Source organism: Salmo trutta, chromosome 26 (genome assembly GCF_901001165.1).
Source record: "Salmo trutta chromosome 26, fSalTru1.1, whole genome shotgun sequence".
In the NCBI taxonomy this organism is placed as follows: Eukaryota; Metazoa; Chordata; class Actinopteri; order Salmoniformes; family Salmonidae; genus Salmo; species Salmo trutta.
The window spans coordinates 1,779,252-1,805,869 of record NC_042982.1 but is presented as its reverse complement, the minus strand read 5'-3'; the positions used below and the strand labels follow the sequence as shown (position 1 = coordinate 1,805,869).

The 26,618-nt window shown below is 41.7% G+C and overlaps 1 protein-coding gene across 1 annotated transcript; it reads left to right on the top strand.

Moving 5' to 3' along the window:
* The first annotated feature begins 483 nt into the window (after nucleotides 1–483).
* wdr95 (WD40 repeat domain 95) lies at nucleotides 484–26,486 on the top strand. Its single transcript, XM_029714325.1, has 31 exons — nucleotides 484–877; nucleotides 2,360–2,621; nucleotides 5,756–5,779; nucleotides 6,036–6,089; nucleotides 6,375–6,458; nucleotides 6,816–6,881; nucleotides 7,321–7,551; nucleotides 7,736–7,821; nucleotides 8,196–8,288; nucleotides 9,737–9,782; nucleotides 9,896–9,942; nucleotides 10,386–10,503; nucleotides 12,140–12,209; nucleotides 14,346–14,592; nucleotides 15,008–15,113; nucleotides 15,475–15,626; nucleotides 18,483–18,585; nucleotides 18,989–19,095; nucleotides 19,346–19,425; nucleotides 19,786–19,840; nucleotides 19,927–19,972; nucleotides 20,953–21,012; nucleotides 21,641–21,803; nucleotides 22,522–22,620; nucleotides 22,831–22,889; nucleotides 23,211–23,349; nucleotides 23,465–23,504; nucleotides 23,616–23,704; nucleotides 24,487–24,671; nucleotides 25,181–25,284; nucleotides 25,417–26,486. The coding sequence occupies exons 1-31, from the start codon at nucleotides 810–812 to the stop codon at nucleotides 25,604–25,606; spliced, it is 3,273 nt and encodes a 1,090-aa protein (XP_029570185.1). The 5' UTR covers nucleotides 484–809; the 3' UTR covers nucleotides 25,607–26,486.
* The last annotated feature ends 132 nt before the right edge of the window (nucleotides 26,487–26,618 follow it).

The following is a 26,618-nucleotide window of genomic DNA, read 5'->3' as shown; positions in this document are numbered from 1 at the left end:
TTGCAGAGAATGAACTCTAAAATGCACAAGGTGTGGTGCCCCCACAACACAATTTTGCCTAGGGCCTCCAACACTCTGTTAGAGTGGAGGAAATGGAGGAGCTCAGCCTTTCAGATCCAGTTCAGCCCACAGCCTCTGCTTCTCAAGGTCTCACATTACCTGACACAGTTCACCTGGTCTCACGTGGGTGGCTCTCTGGTAACTAAGATACTAAGATAACTACTGAATGCATTTCTGCTAATATTGTCTGTTCCACAAAGCAGACAGAACCTTGGATTAGATCTAAAGGGCACCACCCTGTTGGTGTAAACCTGCGTAGTTGTCATGTAACTGCCATGTTATAATGATGGCTCTGCCCCACCACCTCTGCCCCACCTGCCCTGAATGACGGGTTGCCACGGGTATTCCTACTGTTTTAAAAGGCGTCAGAATGAGGTTTCAGAAACAGTCGGGAGTGTAATACCATCATTATAACATGGCAGTTACATGACAACTACGCAGGTTTACACCAACAGGGTGGTGCCCTTTAGATCTAATCCAAGGTTCTGTCTGCTTTGCGGAACAGACAATATTAGCAGAAATGCATCCAGTAGTTATCTTAGTATCTTAGTTACCAGAGAGTATCTTAGTTACCAGAGATCCACCCATGTGAGTCCAGGTGAACTGTGTCAGGTAATGTGAGCCCTTGAGAAGCAGAGGCTGTGGGCTGAACTGGTTCTGAAAGGCTGAACTCCTCCATTTCCTCCACTCTAACAGACAAGTGAACACTGGACCAGGCTGACAGACACAGACATACAAAGACTACTGGGATGCCGCTGTGGAAAAAAGTTCGCCCTTCTTCAGCTGCTGGGAAACTAGAGATTCAGAATGTGTCCAGGTATTCTGCCTCTGCTTCTCCTCTGCTTTTTCTCCTGTCAGTTTCAGAGTCAGTCATGAGCTACTGCGTTGTTGTTGCTTTTAACAGCAGGTCAGCCGTGATTCCATGCTGGTTTTTTAATTGATTATCAAATTTTTTGCTCTGTTGTTTTCCAGTGTGGGCTTTCATCTAAGCATGGGGCTAACGAGGTTGAGCTGGGGTGACAGGTGGTTTGGGTTGAGGCTTTTGCGTTGTTGCACTGCAATGTTGTAGCTCTCCAAAGGAGCAGAACGCCTATTTTTCAGAGCCTGTTGACTGTTGTCAAGGGGTTGTGGAAGTGGCCTCGGTGGCACAGCTCTGCATTTACCATGTAGCACTGGAAACCTAATTAATTTGAGCTCTGATTAAATACATTTCCCCAGATTTGATAAGATTTTAAGCCTGTTATTCCTAGTCCCCCTCCTATCTTCTGTTTTGGTTAAAAAAATTGTAGTTGCCAGATCATGCAGAATTTGTCATAAAAGTGGCTGTGTCAAGCGAAGTTTATAACCTCACAGAGAAGTTCTGCTATACACACAGACTCCTGCTGATGTACAGTAGTTATCTACCGCGTATTACGTAAGGAACAACTTATTTTGCAAACCCCGTCTGCTGTGTGGTTGGTTTGTCTGGAAGGCTTTTGAGACTGACTAAATTATCTGGTGGATGTAGCTGCAAACAGGGCTTTCCTCCCTCTCACAGCATTGACTCTAAGGCTGCGTTTCTACAGGCAGCCCAATTCGGTTAGTTTTCCCACTAATTAATCTTTTGACCAATCACATCAGATCTTTTCAATTCAGATCTTTTTCAGAGGTGATGTGGTTGGCCAAAAGACCAATTAATGAAAAAAGATCCGAATTGGGCTGCCTGTGTGGACGCAGCAGGGAAATGTAAGGTTGGATCCCCTCTAGGTCAGAGCACCAATTACACAACACTGTGAAGTCTGAGACTTGGGATTTATACTGTAATTATTACAGATTTGCATATTTAAAGCATTTAAAAAAAGTTAAACCAGAACTTGCATACAGTACTCCCTTCTGCTTAGACATGCCACCCACAGACAAATGATTGACTTGTATTTATTTTAATGTTTACCAGTCCAGAAACAACCCCTATCCCCTACATACTTGGCAATTGTGGACATCTGAAATGATTTTATTGGTACAGTGTAATAAATCTGGTGAAAGTCCTACCAAGCCTATCAGAGGGCAAGGTGGAGCTACTACCATTTTTTGTTTGTCTATCAATGCACCCTTCTATGCTCCCTTCCTTGACTAGGCCTACATTCCTGACCTGACATGGCTGGATTGGTGAAAGCTGTGATATAACCATTGCTTATACCTATCAATTTGTGTTAGTTCGGTGATTACTTGAAGGGAGGAAGGAAGGATGCATTTTCAAAGTATTCAAACAGGGATTTCTTTTCTGGACTTAACCTGAGACTTTTGGGTTCTTCTTCCACAGCGTCTTTGCTGAGCTGGGGAGTGCAGGAGAGCGAGGGACTAAGATGTCAGGGCCAGAGCAGCGGGGAGAGAGATTGGACCCTGGTGTCGCGAGGGTGTACCTGGGGGCCGTGCCAGAGGACAAGCCACCTCCTAAGTGGCTGGAGCGTGAGCTGCTGAGACAGGAGAACCGTCGCCACTCTGTAACCATGGGAGACCAGGTTAAACTGAGGTCACGACTACTCTACAGTGACGATCCCACACGCAGCCTCAGCAAGCTCAAGGTATATCACCCTAAAGGACAGTTTCCCGGACCGAGATTAAGCGTAGTTCTGGACTAAAAAGCAAAATACGTTGTTTCCCATTATACAACGGGTGGGTCTAATCTTGAATGCTGATTGGTTAAAAATGCATTCAAGCCGGTGTCTATTCCAGAAGTCACCACTGGCTAAATCTATGACATTAAAATGCCTATTTACTCTGTTCCATCTGACTGCACAATCCACTGTCTCATCAGCCCAGCCAAGCAATTTATAAACTTGATCTCTACTATAAAAAGCATCTAGACATTATCTCACATTTATTTTAGACTAACATTTCGTTTTCAACAGTGGGGATTTCTATAAACCTTGCTGTCTGACTCTCCGACATTTGCAAAATTTTTCAATATTCAAATTCGATCTCCAGCTGTCCGATAGTTTTTATTACAGAAGTCGGCTTTTTAATTATTCACTTGAATATTTATCCTCGTTGTAGGTCTTGCAAACTCATTTTGGGAGATGAATGTGGTTTGATGTTGTGGGATTATTATATAGTCTGTGACTACCAACCCATTACCCTCCTCATACCCTGGGTGGTGCTACCAGGCATTGGTTATCAGCCAGCAGCAAAGGAAGGTTTGTTGGGCACCTGTTACTTAGAGACAGGTATAGACAGATGTCAGGGTTGCTAACGGATCAGTGGCCTACTTGCTCACTATCCATGAACGTGTCTCCATGAGGATGTAAAAAGCTCTGGAATAGTGGAAGTGCAAATGTCATTTTATTTTTTGCTGGATAGAAGCGACACAGACAGTCTTGATGAATTAAAAAACGAATTGGGTACTGGTACCTAAAAAGGTAATGTTACACAAACATTTGAAGATTTGTTTTACTTGTTTGACCCGTCTATGAATTTGAGAGTGGTTACATTTCACCAGCCCCATTCCTTATCTTAATACTAAACTGGGCTGAAACGCTGACTGACTGACTCATAGAATCTGTATCACGATGAGTTTAACCTTAAGGTGTCAGTTGAGTGTCTGCTGAGGTTCTGCATCGTTCCACCATCAGTCCCCTTCCCTCCCCACAGACTGACAACTGCTGTGGTAGAATTGAAGCAGACACCCAAGGGAGAAATCAACTTGAGGTTATGTCAGAAATGACATTTTGAATCAAGTTGAGAATCAATTTTCTAATTACATGACAGGGCCTCTGGCAGGCAGCGAATTATCAGGACCAATGAAGGCTGTGTTTTAGATCCGAACTAAAGCAAACACAATTACTGGGTCTTGCTAAAGGGATTTCCATTGATACAAATAACAACCTTCAACCTGACTGGAGAAAGGGGAGCAGCCCTGAGATTGGAAATCCCAAACTGTCACTACAGTGGTAGGAATAAATTCAGTCCATTCCAGAAATCCAGGAAGTGAATTGAAGATAATGGACAGTTTTCAATTCATGAATTGACTTCATTGAAAACGGAATAGACCCGAACCTTGGCCACTACAGTTGTCTGTCTATCACTGTCTCTTCTTAATAGACTGTCACTGGAATTAACATTGAACATTGCTCTATTCAGTAAAGTCAGACAATAGTGAAACAGAGCGATATTGTGTGGATTCCATGCCTCTTCTGGCTTTGGTCATCTAATGAGAATACTGCTCTGCTGAAATAGCTTGGCTAGATAGCAGATTCTCTTTATAGTGTACCTGTTAATTAAAGGGCCACTCTAAAATAGATGGAGCTACGGATGCAAGAACTGACCATTCATGAGATCAAAATGATAGTTTGAACCATGTTTTGAAGTTACATTAATCAACAATCAATGACCATATATCATTAAGTAAAAGTAAAAACAAATGGATGTACCAATCCCAGATTGCCCGTTTAAGGACTTCCATATGATAGCAGGTACATTCTGCCTCAGGTAGAAACATTAATGGAGTCAGTAGTAGAAGTCTGTCAGTAGAAGGATTTGGAGAGCAATGGGGTTATGAGAGTGATGCTCCCTCCCAGTCTCATATAAATAATGATTGTCCTGCACTGCTAAACAATAAGAATGCTTTGTGGGTCTTTATAAAACATTTTGATGGTTACATGAAATTAACCCTTACATTTTTGGTTCTATATAGCACCATTTCTTCTAGCAGCGTGATGGCTCCTGTTTGAACCCTGGCATAGTCCCGGTGTTTGATGCTGAATCATGTTGTTAAACCTGTTTCAAATGCACCCAAAATGTAATGATTGATTAAATTCTCTATCTCCACTAGTAAGTTAACTGTTGATATATAGTACATACCCACATTTCCCATCCGCTAACTAGCTAGTCATTTCACATCACACACACACACACACACACACACACACACACACACACACACACACACACACACACACACACACACACACACACACACACACACACACACACACACACACACACACACACACACACACACACACACAGGCAGTCCAGGAGTTCGTTAGTGTGTTTATCCCTGATATTTATTAATGACAGATCAGAGGCTCCCTGGAGGAAAGGCCTGTTGCTAGAAGACCCTGGCTGTCACATCTGAGAGGCCATTATTACAGAGAGCATGGCATGTCACCATGTCAAGGTGTCACACCGCCCTCCCCCTAGGAACATACAGAGATGTATGTTCCTAGCTCTCCCCCACCCTCCATTTTGTGCGTACAGAGTAAGATTTAATGTATATGAGTATGTGTGTTTGTCCTGTGTGTGTGTGTGCATTGCTATGTCTCGGGTAAGTGTGTGTGTGTGTAGCTGATGTGAAGTGATTAGCTAGTTAGTGGAAGTAATTGTTTCCATTACTCCGCAAGGGCCGCGGCTTTTGTGGATCAATAGGTAACGGTGCTTCTTGGGTGGCAGTTGTTGATGTGTTCAGGGGGTCCCTGGTTCAAGCCCAGGATGGGACAAGGAGAGGGACAGAAGCAATTTTGTTACGTGTTAGTGTGTATGAGTGTTTGTGAGTGTATGTATGAGTGATGCCTGCATCTCAGGCCCACTAAAACGGGGGTCTAACCCCCACTCAACGTTGCCACCTAGTGTGTTGTTAATTAAATGCAAATTGTGTGCCATGTTAGCCAGAGTCCTCTCTCAACCTTGTCTCCTCTGCTCCCCTCCCTTGGTTCTCTAGCGCTCTGAGTTCATTAACTGGCTGGTAAGTGGAGTCTTGCATGGGCTGTGAGAATTGAAGGAGCAGTTTGATTTGTCACCTCTCCTTGTTATTTCACTGTTCTTCATTTTCCAGAAGTAATGGAACAATTATGAAACAGTTTTCCAATTCCGTTATTATCTTATTGTATATTAAAATACTGCTTTGATCTGAAGTTTCTGTTCATTCCCGTGTGGAATTACTTAAAAAAAATATCATTTGTGACACTGTAATGACAAAAATGCATCTTTTTTTCAAATAGATTGAGCAGAGAGTATCCCTTGAAAGCCTGACAAACCTCAAGCTGGCATTTGAGGTACATTTCTGCTATGGTTTGAGAATGTGTTGTTGGGATGACCTAGTATTGTCATTCCTTATGGATATATGCGTTGAATTCCAATCGAACCCTAGCCAATCCTATAGATCTGAGAGGATTGGTAGGCGGAAGCAATTTGGCAACATTTCTATCCAGTCAATCAGAAGGCAAGATGAAGCTATTACTATAATGCATATCCAATCCTGAAATCTACAGAAGTAGGGGCTGGGGGTCGATTTGGAATTCAGTGATCCAATGCATTTAATGACACCTTCTCCTCTGCAGGAATTTGAAATGGGTGGCCTGAGATCACTGGATGTGTTCAACTTTGGACTGATAGTGAAGAAGTGTTTGGGCTTAAACAACATAGTAAGTGTCAATGGAGCTGGAAAAGCACCAAGACGACGCAACTTTTAATTATAAGACAGACCGATTAATAAATGGCTGGATCTCTGGCCCTTATCTCTGCCTCTTTCATTCTCTCAATTCAATGGGCTTTATTGGCATGGGAAACACATGTTTACATTGCCAAAGCAAGTGAAATAGAACTCTCTTCCCCTCTCTCGTGCAGTCTCTCTGTCTCTGTCTCTCTCTCTAAATAAAATAGTTTTCTATTTGTCACACTGTAAATGTTTCATTGTATTTTCAACAACCCTGATAATGATGTCTGGACTCAGCTATGTTGTTGTTGTCTGTCCCATCATTCCTTTGTTCTGTGAACGTCAGAACAACGCCCAGATCCAAGAACTATTCATGAAGATTGATTATTCTGGCCAGGGGAGGATTGAATGGGTGAGATGATGAGACTAATTTCCTTTACTCAGGTCACAAACTATTTATTCCCCTTAGAGTGGAATGGTGACAGCCCAAGGAAAGCAACTGACAAAATATTAAGTACAATTTCCATGAAACTGGCCTTCAAAATGTTTGGGTTTGATTCCATGTCTAACAAAGATTTTATTTTAGCCTGATCCCAGGAATTTTGTTTGATACCCCATTTATAGAGTATACTGTACATATGTGTATGTCACAACTGCTGATGACCGCTCTTGAGTTGCAGTTCTATCATACACCACACATGTTTTCAATAACTATTATCTCGATGTTCCCTTTGATATGTCTCATGTTATTTGTCACATGTATTCGCACTGCTTGCCTGCATTATTGCCTATTGCAGCTTGTGGAATAAATGAAGTACTATATTGATTTGACATTGCCCTATCTTCTGCAGGATGAGTTCTGTACGTACATGCAGTTGGAGTACACAGAGAAGGAGGAGTCAGTGTTGCGCGGCAAACAGGTGGCGTTCTCCCTGCCAGCCACGGTCAGGGCCCTAGGCCACGGAGAGCCCGTTCTGCGCATCCACTCCACCCCCGATGGCACCATCATCACCGTCCGCGAGGATGGGGCTGTCTACTACTGGAGCCCCGAGCTCAACCTGAAGAGGAGCAAGAGCGTGTTTGTGTGTGTGTGTGTGTGTGTGTGTGTGTATGTGTGTCAGTGAGTAGTTTTGAAGTGTGAGGAAGTAGACTTGTCCTTTTTTATGTAGGACCACACCCTTCTCAGAGGAGCATGTATGCTGTCATAGTTTAGAAATGTGTTTTGATTTTTGCATCAATTAATTCAATGATTTGTTTTGAATGCAGCATGAAAGACCTGTGAGCAGAAAACCAAAATGGGCAACTGATTTTATCACCATGCCACAGTACAACAAACTTATCATGGGAACAGGGTAAGAACTGTATTGTCTGTTTCAGAATGTAGGCTTAGCTGAAAAGTAACTAGAGCATTACTTTTGTACAAATTCCTTTCTTTTACTGTCTTGTGTTAGTGCAGCCTCTTGCTATGCACTCTCTTGACAACATCTGTGTTCCACCGCTAATCATGGTCAATTCTCAGATCACTGAGTCTCAGTTGAACAGTGTGACCTGTTATACCCATGGTAGCAGTTAGATGCCGCGTCCCAAATGGCATCCTATTCCCTATATGGTGTACTACTTTTGACCATGGGCCCTGTTCAAAAGAAGCGCACCAGGACTAGGGACCAGGGTGCCATTTGGAATGCACACAGGGACAACGTTCCTGTCGGTGTGTCCTGTGTTACAGAGACAGAGAGATCCAGTTGTATGAGCTGTCCTCTCTAGAGCCGTACTGTCAGATCAGTTCCCTGGAGACAGTCCCTCTGAGACTGGACTACTGGTGAGCCTCTAGTCTAGCACGCACTGGCAGCCTAAACCATGTCTCACTAAAACCAGATCACACTCTGGCAGTCTAAACCATGTCTCACTCGTACCAGATCACACTCTGGCAGTCTAAACCATGTCTCACTAAAACCAGATCACACACTGGCAGCCTAAACCATGTCTCACTAAAACCAAATCACACTCTGGCAGTCTAAACCATGTCTCACTAAAACTAGATCACACTCTGGCAGTCTAAACCATGTCTCACTAAAACCAGATCACACTCTGGCAGTCTAAACCATGTCTCACTAATACCAGATCACACTCAGGCAGTCTAAAACATGTCTCACTAATACCAGATCACACTCTGGCAGTCTAAAACATGTCTCACTAATACCAGATCTCACACTGGCAGCCTAAACCAAGTATTTCCAGATTACACACTGGTATTCTAAACCATCTCTCACTAATATCAGATCACCCACTAGCAGTCTAAACCATGTCTCACTAATACCAGATCACCCACTAGCAGCCTAAACCATGTCTCACTAATTCCAGATCACACACTGGCAGCCTAAACCATGTCTCACTCGTACCAGATCACACACTGGCAGCCTAAACCATGTCTCACTAATATCAGATCACACACTGGCAGTCTAAACCATGTCTCACTATTATCAGATCACACACTGGCAGCCTAAACCATGTCTCACTATTATCAGATCACACACTGGCAGTCTAAACCATGTCTCACTATTATCAGATCACCCACTAGCAGTCTAAACCATGTCTCACTAATATCAGATCACACACTGGCAGTCTAAACCATGTCTCACTATTATCAGATCACACACTGGCAGTCTAAACCATGTCTCACTATTATCAGATCACACACTGGCAGCCTAAACCATGTCTCACTATTATCAGATCACACACTGGCAGTCTAAACCATGTCTCACTATTATCAGATCACCCACTAGCAGTCTAAACCATGTCTCACTAACATCAGATCACCCACTAGCAGTCTAAACCATTTCTCACTATTATCAGATCACACACTGGCAGCCTAAACCATGTCTCACTAATATCAAATCACCCACTAGCAGTCTAAACCATGTCTCACTAATATCAGATCACCCACTAGCAGCCTAAACCATGTCTCACTAATATCAGATCACCCACTAGCAGTCTAAACCATGTCTCACTATTATCAGATCACACACTGGCAGTCTAAACCATGTCTCACTAATATCAGATCACCCACTAGCAGTCTAAACCATGTCTCACTTTTATCAGATCACACACTGGCAGTCTAAACCATGTCTCACTATTATCAGATCACACACTGGCAGTCTAAACCTTGTAATACCAGATCACACACTGGCAGTCTAAACCATGTCTCACTAATGTCTAATCTGATCTGAGACCTGCTTTAGTGTTATTCCTGTCTTTCTCTCCCCGCAGCTACACTGGACCTGATGAGTGTTCTATTTTGTATGGAGACTCCCAGGTAATGTAAATCCTCTCTCTGCTTGACAACAGATTAAATTATCAGCGGGGAAAAGTTAAATGCCACTCAGCTCATTAATTATAAAGGGTTATTTTTCTCTTTCTGCTTTCTAGGGCTGCGTGAATATCATATTAATTACCTCCGTGGGGGAGACTCTGAGGTAAACATGTTTTTTTATATTAACTTTATGCATCTATTGAACAACCACAGGAATGCATCATCATCTTAAAAGCACATTGTTAAGTCAATAAAAAAGTATTAGGAAAAAAGGCTAATGTAACTGAAAATGGCTGTCTACTGTTTCCATGGCGATTTATAGCTTAATAGCCTAATTTGAGGTTTTGGGTGATAACAAATCTACTCTTTCAGTTTTTGATTATGTGATACTAAGAGGGTGGTTTGCACACAAATAGAAACATTTCAAAGTATTCCTTTTTTAATTTGTAATATCTTTGCTGGTAAGTAATTATGTGAATGTGATGTCATTGAACAGATTGGTCGCACTCGCACAGAATGTGTGACAGCCAAACATCTCTGTGCCAACACTGTAACTGTAACTAGAATTTAGTGCTATTTCATACAGTTCTACATCTTTATTTGCAGAATGTGGAAGAAATTACCAAAAATTGAGAATGTGCCTAACATAGGGATAGACAACGCAGTGATTTCTCAGAATGTGACATACATTCGATGGAAGGTCCACCAGGACTGGGTGACAAAGGTGATGTTTAGCATTTCTCGATGCACACTGGGATACCTGTTTGTCTATCTATGGAATAACCATTTCTGTCTGTTAGATGATTGTGTATGGTACAAAAAGGGGGACCCCCCTCTCCCCATAGACTCAACATGAATACTGGCCCTGATGCACAAATATGCCCACTATAGTACTTTTGCTTGATCATTTTTACACACTTCACCAGCTGAAATGTAGTACTCAACCCCCTTGTTATGACATGCCTAAATAAGTTCAGGACTAAAAATGTGCTTAACAAGTCGTATAATAAATTGCATGGACTCACTCTGTGTGCAATAATATTGTTTAACATGATCTTTGAATGAATACCTCATCTCTGTACTCCACATATTATCTGTAAGGTCCCTCATTCAAGCAGTGAATTTCAAACACAGATTCAACCACAAAGACCAGGGAGGTTTTCCAATGCCTCGCAACGAAGGGCACCTATTGGTAGATGGTTATAAAGAAATAGACTTTGAATATCCCTTTGAGCACGGTGAAGTTATTAATTACACATTGGATAGTGTCTCAATACACCCAGTCACCACAAAGATACAATACACCTTCCTAACTCAGTTGCGACGAGGAAGGAAACCGCTCAGGAATTTCACCATGAGGCCAATGGTGACTTTAAAACAGTTACAGAGTTTAATGGCTGTGATAGGAGAAAATTGAGGATGGAACAACAACATTGTAGTAACTACACAATACTAACCTAAATGACAAAGTGAAAAGGAAGCCTGTACAGAATAAAACAATATTCCAAAACATGCATCCTTTTCGCATTAAGGCACTAAAAGTAAAGCTGCAAAGAATGTGGCAAAGAAATTAACTTCATGTCCTGAATACAAAGCGTAATGTTTGGGGCAAATCCAACACAACACATCACATAATACCACTCTTCAGATTTTCAAGCATGGTGGTGGCTGCATCATGTTATGGGTATGCTTGTCATCATTAAACATTTTATATTAAAAGAAGGAGAATAGAGCTAAGCACAGACAAAATCCTTGAGGAAAACCTGGTTCAGTGTGCTTTCCAACAGAGACTGGGAGACAAATTCACCTTTCACCAGGACAATAACCTAAAACACAAGGCAAAATATACACAGGATTTGCTTACCAATGTTCCTGAGTGGTCTAGTTACAGTTTTGACTTAAATTGCCTTGAAAATCTATTGCAAAACTTGAAAATGACTGTCTAGCAATGATCAACAACCAATTTGACAGAGCTTGAAGAATTTGTAAAAGAATAATGTGCAAATATTGTACAATCCAGGTGTGTAAAGCTTTTATTAGAGACCCACAGCTGTAATCACTATCAAAGGGGATTCTAACATGTATTGACTCAGGGGTGTGAATACTTAAATTTTATATTTCTGTATTTCATTTTCAATAAATTTGCAAACATTTCTGAAAACATGTTTTCACTTTGTTATTATGGGGTATTGTGTGTAGATGGGTGAGACAATAATCAATTTAATTCATTTTGAATTCAGGCTGTAACACAACATAATGTGGAATAGGTCAAGGGGTATGAATACTTTCTGAAGGCACTGTATGTATATTTTCATAATTTTTACACACAACAATACCTTGAGATTTCTTTTAAATTTTAGGTGAAATATTTTCCAAACATTTGTGCGATTGTTTCCACCTCCAATCATGAAGCCTCTTCCCTCGTCATAGGTAATTACGCATTGTCACATCCGTATTCTCATCTCAGCTGGATGTATTCAAGTTCAAACTCACTTCTGGTGTGCAGGCCCTTTGGTCTGGTGGTCTAAGTACATTTATGGTTCAATACTTGTCTTCAACCTTCCCACATTGTCTTCACTTAATTTTTCTTCCACACTGTTTCTAATGGTTTTTGAATAAAGCACTTTTTTAATAAAAAAAAAATACATAGAAATTCACTTCTGGTATGGGAGTTAGGTTGTAGAGCACAGGTTATGAAAATAATATCGGTCATTGTATGGATTTCTGCCTCATTATAACCTGAAAAGGATGTGTTTACCTAAAAACAACAATTAATCCAGTATATTTAATGTGCAGATGCACCTGTCAAAAACTACAGTCTCCATGTAATAGAATTTGTGTTAATCTGTTCTGAATAACATTCTGGAAGGCGATGACTCATGACTTATCTATCAAGTTGTGTGTGTGTGTCTGTTGACGTGTCTATGTACACTACTGTTCAAAAGTTTGGCGTCACTTAGAAATGTCCTTGTTTTTGAAAGAAAGCAATTTTTTTGTCCATTAAAAGAACATCAAATTGATCAGAAATACAGTGTAGACATTGTTATTGTTGTAAATTACTATTTTAGCTGATTTTTTTTAATGCCATATTTACATAGGCGTACAGAGGGCCATAATTAGCAACCATCACTCTCCTGTGTTCCAATGGCACGTTGTGTTAGCTCATCCAAGTTTATCATTTTAAAAGGCTAATTGATCATTAGAAAACCCTTTTGCAATTATGTTAGCACAGCTGAAAACTGTTGTCCTGATTAAAGAAGCAATAAAACTGTCATTCTTTAGACTAGTTGAGTATCTGGAGCATCAGCATTTGTGGATTCAATTACAGGCTCACAATGGCCAGAAACAAAGACCTTTCTTCTGAAACTCTTCTGAAACCAGTTTGAGCTCCCTTCACAGAACAGCGCAAACGGGGTCTAACCAGAATAGAAAAAGGAGTGGGAGGCCCCGTTGCACAACTTAGCAAGAGGACAAGTACATAAGAGTGTCTAGTTTGAGAAACAGACGCCTCACAAGTCCTTAATTGGCAGCTTCATTAAATAGTACCCGCAAAACACCAGTCTCAACGTCAACAGTGAAGAGGCGACTCCGGGAGGCTGGCCTTCTAGGCAGAGTTGCAAAGAAAAAGCCATATCTCAGACTGGCCAATGAAAATAAAAGATTAAGATGGGAAAAAGAACACTGACACTGGATAGAGGAACTTTGCCTAGAAGGCCAGCATCCCGGAGTCACCTCTTCACTGTTGACGTTGAGACTGGTGTTTGTGGGTACTATTTAATGAAGCTGCCAGTTAAGGACTTGTGAGGCGTCTGTTTCTCAAACTAGACACTAATGTACTTGTCCTCTTGCTCAGTTGTGCACCGGGGCCTCCCACTCCTCTTTTTATTCTGGTTAGAGACAGTTTGCACTGTTCTGTGAAGGGAGTAGTAAAAAGCGTTGCACAAGATTTTCAGTTTCTTGGCAATTTCTCGCATGGAATAGCCTTCACTTCTCAGAACAAGAATAGACTGATGAGTTTCAGAAGAAAGGTCTTTATTTCTGGCCATTTTGAGCCTGTAATTGAACCCACAAATACTGATGCTCCAGATTCTCAGCTAGTCTAAAGAAGGACAGTTTTATTGATAATGGGCCTCTGTACACCTATGTAGATATTCCATTTTAAAATGCTACAATAGTAATTTACAACAATAACAATGTCTACACTTTATTTCTGATCAATTTTATGTTATTTTAATGGACAAAAAATGTGCTTTTCTTTCAAAAACAAGGACATTTCTAAGTGACCCCAAACTTTTGAATGGTAGTGTCTGTCTGTCTGTCTGTCTGTCTGTCTGTCTGTCTGTCTGTCTGTCTGTCTGTCTGTCTGTCTGTCTGTCTGTCTGTCTGTCTGTCTGTCTGTCTGTCTGTCTGTCTGTCTGTCTGTCTGTCTGTCTGTCTGTCTGTCTGTCTGTAAGAGTGTAGGTATGCTCATATATTAAACAGCATGTTAGTACTTCTATGTTTAATTGATATAATTGAATGTATCACTTAAGATTTTGAAACAACACACTCCGATCTCACGCCCAGGTTGCGTTCTCCCGTCCACCAACATCGAGCAGCAGATGAGGGAGATCAGGGAGGTGTGTCGGGATGGGAAGGCCAAGAGGGCCCTTTCTAATAACAATGGGTCTCCTCAGCCCCGGGCACCATGTGACCAGACCGTCTTCCCTGTCTACAAGGGCATCATGACCTTTGACCTCAGCAAACAGCACAACCTGCTGGTGACCGGAGGGATGGACAGGGTGCTGCGTCTGTGGAACCCCTACGCCCCTGGGTGAGGAAACGCACAGGAAACTCTTATTTCTCTGAATGCTACTGGGTGTACAGGCTTTTCATCCAGCCCTGCAGTAAGGCACCGGCATGGTTAAAGGAACACTCTGTTGTTGTTCTATAACAGGAAGCCCACAGGTGTGTTAAAGGAACACTCTGTTGTTGTTCTATAACAGGAAGCCCACAGGTGTGTTAAAGGGACACTTTGTTGTTGTTCTATAACAGGAAGCCCACAGGTGTGTTAAAGGAACACTCTGTTGTTGTTCTATAACAGGAAGCCCACAGGTGTGTTAAAGGGACACTTTGTTGTTGTTCTATAACAGGAAGCCCACAGGTGTGTTAAAGGGACACTGTTGTTGTTCTATAACAGGAAGCCCACAGGTGTGTTAAAGGGACACTTTGTTGTTGTTCTATAACAGGAAGCCCACAGGTGTGTTAAAGGGACACTCTGCTCCCATCTTCTACCTCTTCATCTCCTCAGAGGAAAACCGTATATTTTCTGTCTCTATGGACAACACTGCCAAGGTGGGTCACCATTTACTTCTCCTTCGAACTACAACTTATTGCCTGACTTTCATCAAAATTGGTCTTCTTTTGAGATAAATCCACACCCTAGGCCATCAGTTTGGTAGACGCAGCTGTAGGCCAGAATCCATGAATGGAAAAGATGAGCACCATGTAATGTAATCTAGACTCGTGGTGCTCATCTTATACCATTCGTTTTGGGTTGAAAAGTGGAGGCATATAGCTGTATCTACACAACCGATAGCGAGGAATGTGAACTCATCTTAACCTTAGACTACTTTTGAGGTCTGAAAACATCTGAAAAACGTTGGCTTTGGAGTGTAATGGCCTTTTAAATAATTGATGACTGTCTGTCTTTCAGATCTGGGATATCCATGACCAAAGCTGCCTCATCACAGCCCACCCCAAAGCCAGCCTCATCCGTGGAGACATGTCTGCATGCCTGTATTCTCCTTCCACCAAGGCACTGTACATCGCAGCAGACTCGCTAGCGCTGCTCTCTCTCAGGACCAGGTTGATTACTTTGCTACTGGCTGTATCTTAAATGCCCCCCTATTCCACGTATGATGCACTACTTCTTTCTGGTCAAACGAAGTGCACTTTATAGGGAATAGGGAGCCATTTGTTACCATCAGGGTGCCCCTAAATAGGTAATATACTGTCAAATTTGCCCCTGGGAGTTAATAAGGCATATTTGTTCAACTAGGGCAGGAATGGGCAACTTTGATGGGACTGGGGGCCACAAAAAAACAGAACTCATCATGAGGGGCTGCAGTGGCTCGTGGATCTGTGTACCCACATCCAAACCCTCCCCGGGGGGCAAATGTTTGCAGTTTTTAATATGATAACTGAGGATCAATGGGCCCCACGCCGGTTGGTAATTTGACCATGCTTACTACACGTTTAGATAGCTGGCCGCTAGACTAAATTACCAATCTAAATAGTTTTTGCTGACTTGAGCTAATTGAGTGACTGCTGATGCACAACCACATTTCAAAATTGCACCTTGTGTATTATATTATTCTTTCTCTCAACAGTAAGTTGACACACCGATTGAATTCCAAAATATACACTACAGTTCAAAAGTTTGGGGTCACTTAGAAATGTCCTTGTTTTTGAAAGAAAAGCAAAAATGTATGTCCATTAAAATAACATCAAATTGATTAGAAATACAGTGTAGACATTGTTAATGTTGTAAATGACTATTGTTGCTGGAAAAGGCAGATTTTTTAAAAGTAATATCTACATAGGCGTACAGAGGCCCATTATCAGCAACCATCACTCCTGTGTTCCAACGGCACGTTGTGTTAGCTAATCCAAGTTTATCATTTTATAAGGCTAATTGATCAATAGAAAACCCTTTGCAAGTATGATAGCACAGCTGAAAACTGTTGTGATGATTAATGAAGCAATAAAACTGTCCTTTAGACTAGTTGAGAATCTGGAGCATCAGCATTTGTGGGTTGGATTACAGGCTCAAAATGGCCCTTTGCTGTGAGACTCAAAATTGAGCTCAGATGCATTCTGTTTCCATTGATTATCTTTGAGATGTTTCTACAACTTGACTGGAGTCCACCTGTGGTAAATTCATTCGATTGGACATGATTTGGAAAGGCACACAAATGTCTATATAATGTCCCACAGTTGACAGTGCATGTCAGAGCAAAAACCAAGCCATGAGGTCGAAGGAATTGTCCGTAGAGCTTCGAGATAGGATTATGTCGAGGCACAGATCTGGGGAAGGGTACAAAAAATGTCTGCAGCATTGAAGGTCTCCAAGAACACAGTGGCCTCCGTCATTCTTTTTTATTATTATTATTTTTTTCTTCACCTTTATTTAACCAGGTAGGCCAGTTGAGAACAAGTTCTCATTTACAACTGCGACCTGGCCAAGATAAAGTAAAGCAGTGCGACAAAAACAACAACACAGAGTTACACATGGGATAAACAAACGTACAGTCAACAACACAAAGAAACCAATGATCACTCTGACAGAGCTCTAGAGTAACTCTGGAGATGGGAGAATCTTCCAGAAGGACACTCATCTCTGCAGCACTCCACCAATCAGGCCTTTATGGTAGAGTGGCCAAACGGAAGCCAATCCTCAATAAAAGGCACATGCTAGCCCACTTGGAGTTTGCCAAAATGCACCGAAAGACTCTCAGACCATGAGAAACAAGGTTTCTGGTCTGATGAAACCAAGATTGAGCTCTTTGGCCTGAATGCCAAGCATCCCATCTGGAGTAAACCTGGCACCATCCCTACGGTGAAGCATGGTGGTGGCAGCATCATGCTGTGGGGATGTTTTTCACCAGCAGGGACTGGGAGACCAGTCAGGATTGAGGGAAAGTTGAACAGAGCAAAGTACAGAGAGATCCTTGATGAAAACCTGTTCCAGAGTGCTCAGGACCTCAGACTGGGGCGAAGGTTCACCTTCAACAAGACAATTACCCTAAGCACACAGCCAAGACAATGCAGGAGTGGCTTCGGGACAAGTTTTTGAATGTTCCTGAGCCTGGACTTGAACATCTCTGGAGAGACCAGAAAATAGCTGGGCAGCAATGCTCCCCATCCAAACTGACAGAACTTGCAAGAATCTGCAGAGAAAAATGGGAGAAATTTCCCAAATACAGGTGTGCCAAGCTTGTAGCGTCATACCCAAGAAGACTTGAGGCTATATTCGCTGACAAAGGGGCTGCAACAAAGGGTCTGAATCCTTATGTAACTTTTGATATTTCAGTTTTTTATTTTTAATAAATTAGCAAACATTTCTAAAAACCTGTTTTTGCTTTGTCATTATGGGGTATTGTGTGTAGATTGATGAGGGGAAAAAACGATTTAATCAATTTTAGAATAAGGCTGTAATGTAACAAAATGTGGAAAAAGTCAAGGGGTTTGAATACTTCCCGAATGCGCCGTACATATTGCCCATCCCGGAACTAGGGCAACATGAGAGGGAAATATACTAGGATTAAGTACATAGAATAATATATTAGGATTATAGGGAATAATGTTACAGATGAGAGAACCCAGGTTTTAACCAAAGAGACAAAGATTTGTTATCATAAGTTATTCAGGTCGAGGTAATGGTTTTCACACCTCTCCTTTTCTCATGTGTTCAACTCTTCTCTTCACCATCTCTCTCTGGTCACCATTTATCTTCTCCCCTCACCATCTCTGCTCTTCTTTCTTCTCCATTGCTCTCGTCTCTACTCCTCATCATGTCTGTCCACTCTTCTCCTCAACATCTCTCCTCTGTCCTCTTCACCTTCTCTCTCCTCTTTTCTCCTCACCACCTCTCATCTCTTGTCCTAACAATCTTCCTCTCCTCTCTCCTCCTCACCATCACTCTCCTCTTTTCTCCTTCAGCCCCCAGCCCCAGGGACATCTGATCGTGTCTCACATGGAGCCTGTGTTGTGCTGCGGCTATAGCCACGAGTTCAGACAGGTCGTCAGCTGCACAGAAGGATCCGTAAGTTTTAAGTCATTCTCACCTCGGAACCCTTTATTTATTCCCCTCTTTAAAAAAAAAAGCGAGGGAATGGACTTCAGTTTCTTAGACTTTATTTCAACAGTTGGGAAGGAGACGGACAGAAACCCTGTCACAGGGGCATTGTGCTGTCCGGAGTCGGCTACATAGACCAGTACTCCAAACTCCGGCACTGAGACCCTGTATCACAGGACATAATTCCAGCAAATGCTGCAGTAGATACTGGTCCCGCAGACATAATTACGTACACATAGAACTAGTAATAGTAATTTAATATGATCTCTGTGGTCCCACCCATATACTATATAAAGATTTACTGAACACTACACATATATTGTATACGATATGTCATTGGTCACACCACATGTTGTCTAACTGATCCTAGGTGGTGAAGGTGTGGGATTTCGACACAGGGAGCCATGTGTTTGAATTTGGTGGTGCCCACGGACAGTCTGCCATTACCTGTATGACTTTTGACCCCAAGGGAAGGAGGTATGGACGCTCTTTTTAATGACTGATTATTGCAATGGGATATTTTCCCGTAAGTGCAATGTGACCATACTGTTGCCTACCTAATGGAAGCTCAGAGTAATGACGAAAATGAAGTGATGAAGAGGGTGCACTGCAGATGGTATTTTGTTTGTATTGTGGTGTTTGCCTTATTTTATTCAAAATGAAACAAAAAAATGTGTTTCAATAAACGTTTGAAAGAAAGAAATAAGATTAATCTTCCTCATTACAGACTGGTCACTGGGGGGAGAGATGGCTTTCTAAAGATCTGGAACTTTAACAATGGTCAGTGTCTGAAGATACTAAAAAAGGGTGAGTACGTTCTAATTCATATCTCACAGTATAAAGGTGGTGTTAGGAGCATTACAGTGTTCAGGATTTTTCTCTTCTCTCTGTTATATGCTACATGAGGTGATTTGGTAACACTTTACTGTAGCCCCCTTATGAACGCATTCATAAAACCATTATTACAGCTTTATAATACATTATAACATCTGTCATAGGCAGTCGTAAACATTATGAACAACAGCATAAGCCATTATAAAGGTAACTATACTTGGCATTATAGATGACAGGCTAATTTGTTGTTGTCCCTTATGTCAACTGCCTCCATAACACAGGCTATATAACCACTAATGTGCTTTAATAGTTTCACATTAACATGTCACACAGATGGGGAGTCCAACGAGGTGTGTGACTGCACCTACCTGACAGTCCACAGAAACACGTGAGTAGAACTAATGATGGATGTGACAACTGTTGATTTGAGAGGAATAATGATTAATCTTAACCTTGTGTAATTCATTTCTCCAGGTATGTGATGTCTGTTGGATGGGACCGCAGGATTGACATCTACTCTGTGAGTATAGACGTGAAGAAGAACTATGTGAATGATTTCACTATTGGATTCTATACATTTATTGACTCCAATGACCCGTCTTCCCCTTAGGACCTATTCAACTTTATTGCCTTGAGATCCCATTTCCATTTTCATTACCTTCTGCATTCTCCTCGCCAGAGCAGAGACTACCTGAGGGTCTGCACCGGTAGCCATGACACATTTTAAGATTTCACAAAAACACATACAAGACAATCTTTGAAACCCCTTCAAAAGTATATTCTGAATATATTATCAGCGAGGAATATAAACGTCCTAATTAAGCATGCCTGCCTCTTTACTTTGCCATACATAAGTAATACATTTTGTATTAGTCTTTGAGTGTTTCCTTGGTTACCAACTTACCATGTAGCCTATCTAACCTCACGATCACATCTGCCTCTTCTTCTACACTATTCTTCAGTATAAGAGACTTCTAAGAATTAAAGGAAGAGGTGATATGTTCTAAAGAATTGACTTTCTATAGAATTCCATATTCCATAGCACTTCAGTGACACTCACACTCTTCCAGGCCTGTAGTACCAAAGCTTTAAACAGACCTGTCCACAGAGCTGTAATTCCTCCCACAGAGCCCTTCCATCCCCCTTTGATTCTGAGAGCATCGACAACATCATAAGAGCTGGTTTTCAAAGACTGTCCTTCTCCATAAGTAACCTCTGTAACCACTTTTTGATAAAATAACAAACACCACATAACTATGAGGCATAGTAATCTCGTTCCCAGCCACTTCCATCCAAATTGCCTGGGGACGAAGTCAGAGGCACATAGACCAGAGCCGTAGAGATTGCAGCCCACTTTACGAAGTCACAAAAAGGGCATCAGAGGGATCCAGTTAGAAATACACACATGCCTCTCTCATTTCTAGACTTCAACAATAGATGGCTGGTTGAAGATCCTAATTTCAAAATGTTAACTGCATGCCGTGTATGTTTCCATGCTAGGATTCACCAGACGAGCCTCACCACATCCAGAAGCCTCAGCCCTCATGGCAAGATGATCTGGTGAATAAGGAATGAATGAGGAACATGAATAGGGAACTAGACATGCAATGCCATTCCGAATATATAGGGCTAATCTGAGTGCTTATGAGAGTAAGAATGCTGATCTAGAATCAGCCCCTCCCTGTCCATATAATCTTATTCATTGTGATCTAAAAGGCTCAACTGATCCTAAATCAGTACTCCTACGTTACGACCCAAGTTGTCAGCCCCATTTAGCTTTGATATACTACTGCAGGTCTTAGATGGGGAGCTCCAGTCCTTGAGGGTCTGGTTTTCTCCTTTGCCTGGTACCTAATTCATCCATCATGCCACTGATTCATCCATCATGTCACTGAGTAGTATACACTTGCGTTCTAAGGTCTAATGATTTAAATTAGACACTGATTTGGAGAACGCATCAAAAACCTGCAGACACTCAGGCTCAGAGGACTGCCCATTCCCGCTGTCGATCATTCAAGCTCTTGTTGGCCAGTGATGTAGAGCTGGCGGGGACGAATAAAGATACATTTAATAGAATAGAATACAATTAAATTCAATACAATAGAATTATAGAATGGAAATATAGAATAGACTAGAATTGAATAGAATTATAGAATATAATTGAATGGTCTTACTGTAATGTCTCCAGAGGAGGGGCCACATAGAGGACATCCTGTGTGTGGCCCAGTGTCCCCCCTCCCTTCTGGCCACCAGCAGCTATGACGGGGAGGTCATTGTGTGGAACCTGGTCTCCGGACACATCCAGTGTCGCTTTGCCAGCCCTCTGCAACCTGACTGCTGCCATGCCCAAGGTCAGATCACACTATCAAACCGGAGTGGTTCGCCTGCATGCCATAGAGTGTAGCTAGCCTACACTCTCAGAAGAAAAGGTACTGAATTGTACTTAAAAGGGTACAAACGCTGTAGGGTACATCCATTGTACCATTAGCTATGGGTAACTAATTGTACCCTTGCAGTTTGTACCTTAGGGGTACAAACCTTAGGGGACAAGGTACAAAAGTGTACCTTAGGGGACAAGGTACAAAAGTGTACCTTTAGAAAAGGTAGCGATACCATATTAATGAAAGCTCTTGTCACATGTGCTTATGTTAGCCATTATAAAGACTTTAGAAAACCTGAATTAACATTACTATAGAGCACTTAAACTGGTACAACACTTCCACTCATGGATGGGTGGCCAAAAAGAGCTAACTGAAAGCCCCGCCCCCACTAAGCCACACCTCTAAAGAGATGGCACAGGTGGATTCCTTATTGTTTCTTGTGTGGGTGCAAATATATATACCTTTCTTCAATACATTGTCAATTTGTACCTTTTCTACTTAGCAAAGGTACAGATCACCACCAATCATTAGTTTGCCCTACATTTGTAGAACAATCCTCAAGGTAGAACAATCCTCAAGGTAAATAATTGTTTTTCAAAGCTAAATGAGGAATATACAGTATAAAGGGAATAAGTAAAAAGGGAATAGGAAGAAAAATACAAACTGTGGGATGTTTGTGCCCTATAAGGGATGGATACCTGTGTTCCCAGCATCATCTTCCTGAGGAGCCGAGCATTACATGCTAAGTTCTCCTCCGCTGCATGCCTCCTGTCCTCAGGACCCACAGGTCAGTGCCAGGAATCATGAGTTTGATTCCCGCTGATACTACCCATACGAAAATGTATGCACACATTACTTTAAGTCGATTTGGATTAAAGCATCTGCTAAATGGCATATGATATATTATAAGAAACAAAATGCATTATAATATATTGTGCAGTGCAATTCACAGAGGAATATGTTCTAATGATGTATTATTCTATGTCTTCAAACAAAGGTTGCATTAATTTCTGGAACGTGCTCAACGGTGGGAAATTATTGGCCAACTTCGAGGCAGTATGTGTTACCATGGCAACTTTCCATCTGCTCCTTTTTATGTTAAAACCTTTGGATTTTTCTAGAAACCAGCAATAACACCATTTTATTATAGTACCTTTCCTGAACAAGCAATTATAAATTATTACTCAATGTGTATAAATGCTTTGAAATATATTAGTAACGGTAGTAAATGCTTAAAATGCATATTGTAATGTTAACATGTTATAAATGATTGTGCTTATTTATTAATAGTAGCCTATGTACAATATTTATAAAATGTTTGAGGATTTTTTTGTGAACGTTTTGAACCAAGTGTAACTAAAATAATATGTTCTTCAGTCTAGGTTCCAGCAGCTGATCACTAAACTGGCAGTGACAAAGGAAGACACCTCACTGTATGCGGCTGACCAACTTGGCTATGTTTATGTTTATGACATAAAGACATACGCTCTTGGCTCAGAGAGAACCCCACCGAGAGGTAAGATTGTTTTTTCAACTCGTTAGAACAGGTCTGATAAGCTGAGATCAAAAGACAGAATGATTTATTTTGATCTATGAATTCAAAAAGTAAAAAAGCAACTTTATTTATTCAGCTGAAAACTACTGGCGTGCCCATACTGGCAAAATCACCGGGTACGTGCAGCTCCTTCTAATCGGGAACATCCTCTCAAACATAAACAAAATTGTGCTTCACATTTCGCTTATTTTGCTCACTCCCTCCCGTCCTTTTACTATCTTGTCCAGGTTGCAGATTGTTGACAATGACCAAGTACTGCTCACCTCGTCTATAGACTGCACTGTGCGCCTGTGGAGTGCCTATGGAGAGTTCATAGGTAGGGGTAAAATCACACAGGTCTTTTGTCCTGTTGTCTACTCCTACTCTGTATACAAGTTTTATGATGTATGTTTTAAGATTAATGTTCAGTAGATAGGGATGTGTTTTGGGGATAGATGCTTCCCTTGAATAGACTATAATTTTCAGGGCACAAGGCGAGACCCAGATGCAGACACAGGAGGCAGAAGGTTGGAGTCTTAGATGTTAATCCAAAAAGGGGTAGGCAAGAGAATGGTTGTGTACAGGCAGAAAGTCAAAACCAGTTCTGAGTCCAGTAGGTACCGAAGGGCAGGCAGGCTCGAGGTCAGGGCAGGCAGAATAGTCAGGCAGGCGGGAATGGAGTCCAGAAAACAGGCAAGGGTCAAAACCGGGAGGACTAGCAAAAGAGAATAGAAAAAGGAGTATGGGAAAAAACACGCTGGTTGACTTGACAAACATACAAGACAAACTGGTTCAGAGAGACAGGAAGCACAGGGATAAATACACTGGAGAAAATAAGCGACACCTGGAGGGGGTGGAGACAATAACAAGGACAGATGAAACAGATCAGGTTGTGACAATAATAGCCACTGTTATAATTATGGTATTTAGATCAGTTAAACACTACCTTTCTACTACAGCTCCTCCTTTGGACAAACATCATCATTTCTCTTTATATACAGTACCTGCAGTTTTTTTCTAACTCTCAACCCTGACCAATTGAAAGTAAAAATGATTGAAAGTAACTGATTTAAAGTATAAATGGAGACTGTTTCTCTCTCTCTATCTCTTTCTCCTCAGGGACGTTTGGGCAGCGGGACAATTGGAGCATCCACACCCCTTCCTCCTGGAAGCATCCTGCCGTTCCCTATGAGATCCTGATCGACCCTCTGAGCTTACCAGCTCACCGCATCCTGGAGGGAGAGACCAGAGTGTCCGATGTCATTAACGCTGACAACTCTGAGGCCACTAGCACCGAGCCAAAGGTGCGTAAAAAAAAGGTCATTTTCGAGCGTCTTCATCAACGCTGCCAAAGTGGAATGTTCAGGGCAAATGTGCATGTACAGGGCTGATTTGGCATCTCTCCCTCTATCTCATGTTCTTTTTCTCTCTGTCACTCTCTCTCCTCTCCTTCTCACCTACTCTCTCTGTCTGTTGTCCCTCTCTCTTTCTCCCTCTCTATCTCTCTCCCTCTAGCTCTCCCTACTTCAATGTCTTCATCTCTCTTCCTTTCCCTCTCAACTTCTCTCTCATGCTCCCCCTCTGTCAATCTCTTCCTTTACCTCTCATCCTCCCTCCCTCACCCTCTCTCTCCCTCTAGCTCTCCCTACTTCAATCTCTTCATCTCTCTCTCAACGTCTCTCTTGCTCCCCCTCTGTCAAGCTCCCCCTCTCTCTTCCTTTACCTCTCATCCTCCCTCACCCTCTCTCTCCCTCTCTGTCTCTCTCTCGTCTCTATATGTTACTGATCTGCCTCTTTCGAAATGTAATTGCAGTCCAACTCGCCCAGCAAGCTTAGACACCCTCCACTGTCCTTCAGTGACACAGACATCATGGAGGAGATGAAAACCTCTTGTTACACAGAAGAACATGGTAAACGGTGAGTGAGCCACATTACACGCATCATGCAGTAGATAGTAGGCAAGCAGATACAGGTCTAGGCTCAGAACACGCCATGTGAATAAATACATTTCTGCCGGCAGTAAATTGTTTGCTATCTCTCACATTTCAGACTCCGACATGAAATATTCAAGCATACTAACAAACCACCCAATCATGGCGGACCCAAGGCCTACCACACTCTCAAGTACTTTGATATCGTCGACACCCCGACCACCTGCGAGAGGCCTGATCTTTCCCTGGCTGGCATAGATCCGTTCATGTCCAGCTTTGTGGAACAGGAGTCGGCTGAATTCCAATAAGATCCCAATTGTAACAGGAACTCAAACTGTGACCATAGGTCCTGTGCACCATGAACTCAACATGCTTCAAGGACAGAGGAGTTACAACACCATCACAAGTAATCAGAAGAGCTGAAATGTTAGCTGTTGCACAACTTTAAAGAGTTGCACAGTCCTGGATTGATTAGGGGAGACCGGGGTTTGTTGTCACACTTTTTTACTAATTCGTGTATTTCTCAGCACCAGTATATCTTACAAGACTATTTTCAATAAGATTAAGACCAAGGTCTTGGGTTGAAATGGGGAACATTTCTATCCTCATATATTATTCCAACATGGAGTTATAAGCCATTAAACACTCTCTGTCCACTTGTGACAACCTGGGCCCAGATTTACAAAACACTTCTTACGCAAAAATGTAAGAAGCTTCTTAAGAAAAAAAAATTAAATAAGATAGTTCGTAAGTGCAATTCCTCAACAATATCTTAAGATGTAATGATTTTCTTACGAACTTCTCAAATATCTATTTACAAATCTTCTTAAGATGTTTGTTGCTAGGCTACCATTTTAGCTAGCTATCAATGGCAATCATGTTAGCATATTTTTTACTGAGATTACTGTTCTAAAACATGTTCTTGGGTTTAAAATAATCAATACTGAAACTTTCAGATAAAGTTTGAGTAAATTAAACATGTTCAATTCCTTTCATGAGCTTTTTCTCTCAATGCCCTGAGTTTAAGACAAGGGTTTAGCTGTCTTAGAATTAAGAACATTTCCAAGAACCTTATTTTCTAGAATCAAATTTCTTCTTAACTTTTTTCTTAATGGGTCCCGCTATCTGGACAACTTCCGGTGAAACTGGAGGGCACGTAATTCAAATAAATATTATGGATTTTAAACATGTTGGTACATATAAGTGTCTTATATCGGCTGAAAGCTTAAATTCTTCTAATCTAACTGCACTGTCCGATTTACAGTAGCTATTACAGCGAAAACATGCCATGTGATTTTGAGGATGGCGCCCCAAGTCAAA

Bases quoted from the DNA above. Each gene is read 5' to 3' on its own strand.
- wdr95 (XM_029714325.1), top strand. From the start codon at position 810: ATGCCGCTGTGGAAAAAAGTTCGCCCTTCTTCAGCTGCTGGGAAACTA. The intron at 19,973-20,952 runs GTGAGTATAGAC...TTTCCATGCTAG, and splicing joins GCAGGATTGACATCTACTCT to GATTCACCAGACGAGCCTCA. The intron at 25,285-25,416 runs GTGAGTGAGCCA...CTCACATTTCAG, and splicing joins ACAGAAGAACATGGTAAACG to ACTCCGACATGAAATATTCA.